At 45.7% G+C, this 4085-nt stretch overlaps 1 protein-coding gene across 1 annotated transcript in view; it reads right to left on the bottom strand.

Moving 5' to 3' along the window:
- The window catches only part of LOC147138062 (uncharacterized), a 12530-nt gene extending 11695 nt beyond the window's left edge, over window positions 1–835 (bottom strand). The window contains exon 1 of the mRNA XM_086046870.1: window positions 260–835. Within this exon, the coding sequence (XP_085902996.1) occupies window positions 260–383 (124 nt within the window). The 5' untranslated portion in view covers window positions 384–835. The remainder of the gene's footprint in view (window positions 1–259) is intronic.
- Between the last annotated feature and the right edge of the window lie 3250 nt (window positions 836–4085).

Here is a 4085-nt window from a genome sequence, read left to right as displayed (position 1 = left end):
GGAAGCGGTCGCGGCACAAGCGGAAGTAACGTAAAGGCTGCCTCGACCCCTGCAACCGTAACGCCGGGCACAGCCAAATAAATACTATGAACATAAAGGGGCAAAAACCTTTAATGCATTTTCCCACAACAACTTCACCTGGCCGCCGTTACCACGCAAGAATGAAGATTACATTGAAATACAAACACGTGTGACATGCATATTTTTAACGATAGAAAGTCGTGTTTACAAAGCAAATGAGAGTAAGAAGTGTACAAACCTGATCTGTATAACACAACGCGAGCTTGCTTGCAAACTTCGCCCAGCAGTTGAAGATGTTGCTCCTTCTCTTCTTTTATTCCACAAAGTTCCTCATTGTACTTTGGTGTCGTTCTTGCATACATTGTCACACGACAATCCCAACAAATTTGCACTTCTTGATCGCTGTTTGACGATGAGTCGTGTGCTCCTCTTTGTTAGCGGCAAGCCAGCTAAAAACTAAGATAAGGTAAAATAAAACAGGCCAAGAAACGTCAATGCGCGCCGAGACGAGCTAATCCGGACACAAAGACTTAAATGATGTCGTTCTTTAAAGTATTAATTGACGTTCTGTGTGGAGGCTGTAGTGAGTTCAGCACTAAATCGGAAAGAATGATTTAGCAGAGGGTGTTTTGTAGTGCCGCGACCCTTATGAGGATAAGCGGTATAGATAATGGATGGATGGATGTTTTGTAGTGATGTGCTTCTTGGTACGGGTGGGCGGGTCGATCCAAATATCGATACTAAGCAAATACTTGAGTCGGATCGATACTCTTGTCCTGTAATTGATACTTCGGTCCTCCACCAATTGCCTCAAAGCGCCGCTTCTCTGCGCAAATAGCACCACCACCCCCACCCCCCTCGCCCAGCGCCTCCTGCTACTCTTTTTTTTTTTTTTTTATTGTTAATGTAAACAACAATATTTTGGTCACCATCCAAAAATTAAAGTATATTTACCAAATTCTTTCAATCAGGCTGGAGGAAAAATCTTTTTGTCAATGAAGGCACGGCCACCTACAAAGTAGGCAACTTTCTGCTGCTTGCGTGCTTGTTCCACCAGCGGCCACAACTTCATCCTTGACTCTCGATCAGCTTTGCTGAGGTCTTCCGCAAAGCGCTGACCGTTGTCTCGGAGGAAGGCAAAGTTGTTCGCAGCAGCCCATATAGCATCTCCGCAGACACGAGAAGTGAACTGCACAATGATTCCTCTCGAGCTGTTCTGTTTCTTCACCCCCACGCGGTGCACAGTATCGATGACCTCCGGGAGTCGCTGAGCATCAGACGGCAGCATCATTTTGCAGACACGAATCACTTCGCTCCTCACATCTTTGTCTTCCACTTGCTCATTATACTCCATGCAACTTCAGTTTCCATCGTCTCGATGCCGATGATACGTACCTCTAATATGTTGATATGCTTCTTTCCGCCATTGAGGTTACTTTCGAGCTGGGATACTCTCAACTTCACCTCACTCACTTGCAGACAGCCTCCATTTCGCCTCGCATACTTGAAATTTGAGTCGCATTATTCTGAACCAAAGCTTTCAGTTCATCTGACCTAGCGTTAATCAACACTGACAAAGTAGCGATGATATCGTTGTCAGGACCGGCATTTTTACCTCTCTTCGCCGAAGGCTGCTTGTCAGGGGTGCTAGGCACAGAGAGGGGTAGCGAAGGGAATTCTTGGTCGCACTACAGCGATATGTTCAATTTGTCTCCAACATAGTCATGGCAAGAATCCACCAACACATTAGCCCCTGTCGCTTTGTCTGTTGCAGTATCGCTGTCATGTTTTCGTGGAGGAGGACCCAAATGCTGGAGGCAAAATCAGAGAGCAATAAAGTACCTTAATTGAAGAAAAACAAAAAGGCTAGCAAGTACTGTGAGAACGAAAATGTAGAAGTCCAAAAAACAAGGACCAAAACAAACTAAAGAAACACTAAGACTAGGACTGGACAGGACTTGACTTAGACAAGACAAGCGAACCAACAAGGACTGAAAGAAAGCAGGGAACTAAATACAAACAAGTTGACTATACAACGAGGAACACCTGGACAAGACACAGAGAGTAGGAGGAAGCTGGTTGGCGAACACAAGGGACCGGAATGACAAGCACAGGTGGACTCAATAACTTAAAGAGAGATAGACAAAGGAACACAAGGAAAAACATCAAACTACAGTCAAAAACCAAACTCAAAACACAGACCATGACAGTACCCCTCACTTAAAGAATGGATCCCAGACGTCCCTAGAAACAAAACAAAAAATACCCCCCAAAAGACAGGGCGGGTGGATGGGGTCCAGGAGGCGGGACCACAGCCCAAGAAACAAAGTCCCGGAGGCCTGAAGAGCGGAACCTGAGGGGGGGAACGGAGGGCAGCCGCAGGACGGGCGCCGCCGGGTCGGGAATGGCGGGCGGCCCCAAGGCTCACGCCGCCGTAACGGGAACAGGCGCGGGTGACGACTGTGGCAAGCCAAGCCAGAAAACCCCCGCGGACACAGACTGGCAGAGGCTTTTCAGCCCAAAAAATCAACAATAGTTGTTGTAGTTGAAGTATTTTTTTTTTTATAGTGTCAAAGGTTTTTACATTGTATTGTTTACTCTATTTGCCCTCTCTGACTTTATTTTCAAAATATTGTGCAATGGAAGGTATTATAGTTGTGAACTTAACATTGTTATATTTGTATTTTCTTTACATTGTTGCTTTTTTTGGTTTGACTCTCTTGACTTTTGTTCTGAAACAGTTGTAGTAGAAGTATTTTTTTCTACTGTTAAAGGTTTTTTACATTGTATTGTTTACACTATTTGAACTACTGACTTTATTTTCAAAACATTTTGCAATGAAATGTATTTTAGTTGCCATGTTGACATTGTTATTTGCAGAGCTGGGCAGTCCGTCCCTGGGCCGGACTGGTCGGACCCTGGGGCGGAGGAGTGGGGGGTGACAATTTTTTTGAAATGGCTGGACTAAGCATAGCCGGAAGTTGATTTTAGTCTGGCCCACTAATCTGCCCTCATGCGTGTGACGTGCTCGCAAGGCGGCCAAAAATCATCTCAGCCTACTCGGTGAAAGGCTTCTTTTTAGGCCTCTTTCTACTCCCGCGTCTGCGCGAGTGACAACTGCTGTTATAGGGATTATGGTATTGCCCCTCCGCCCCCTCTTGTAATGGTATGCCCCAGTTGCAGGTGGGAGGTGCGGGATACGTGATGTGACAATGAGAAAATACAAACACACTTGAGCGCACGTTGCTGTCTCACATGTTGCGATGACATACAGTTTCCCACACGGAGACGGATGAGCCACGCAGCTCGTTGCTGCTGCTCTTTTAAAGTCCCATCACTCAAAGTAAACAAGCTACTCACCCATGTTCCCCCTTAGCCGCCACCTTCCAGATTGTTTTTGCAATAAAATTAAATGCATCGTCTAGTCATCCCTTTATGGTTATGGCAGGCATGATATGCATTGTTGTCGCTGTCTTTTTGAAGCGACGCCCCCCGACTTGTTTCAAAACAATTTGTGTCCACGACTATGTATATTGTTGATTGGACACTCTAAATTGACCCTAGGTGTGATTGTGAGTGCGGTTGTTTGTTTGTCTCTGTGTGCCCTGCGATTGGCTGGCAACCAATTCAGGGTGTCCCCCGCCTACTGCCCGAAGACAGCTGGGATAGGCTCAGCACGCCCGCGACCCTTGTGAGGATAAGCGGTATAGATAATGGATGGACTATGTATATTCAGATTCTAGCACATCAAGGTGGAGTTCATGCACTTTTTCTGGCGTTCACTACTTACGGAAATACGCCATAGCAAACCTGCAGTGTATAGTGGTTTGCTGGTATGCTTTTATTTTGAAGGCGGGGAAGGAAGGGAAGTGTGCAAAATAAATAAGTTACTTGACTATGACTTCTGTGACCTCTACGACTTTTCTCTATAATTATTTTACCCAAATAATTATACAATACAACAAATTCAACCGCGGGGCTCGCAATGCAAGGAAGCACGCAGTTGGGTAAATACTGCTGCGTATTTGAAGTGTGTCCACAGCGGGTTCGAATTGTAAATTAGC

Source organism: Filicampus tigris, chromosome 12, assembly GCF_054856515.1.
Source record: "Filicampus tigris isolate MCC_2025a chromosome 12, RoL_Ftig_1.0, whole genome shotgun sequence".
In the NCBI taxonomy this organism is placed as follows: Eukaryota; Metazoa; Chordata; class Actinopteri; order Syngnathiformes; family Syngnathidae; genus Filicampus; species Filicampus tigris.
The sequence above is the reverse complement of the archived record's forward strand: the minus strand, read 5'-3'. Positions and strand labels throughout refer to the sequence as shown.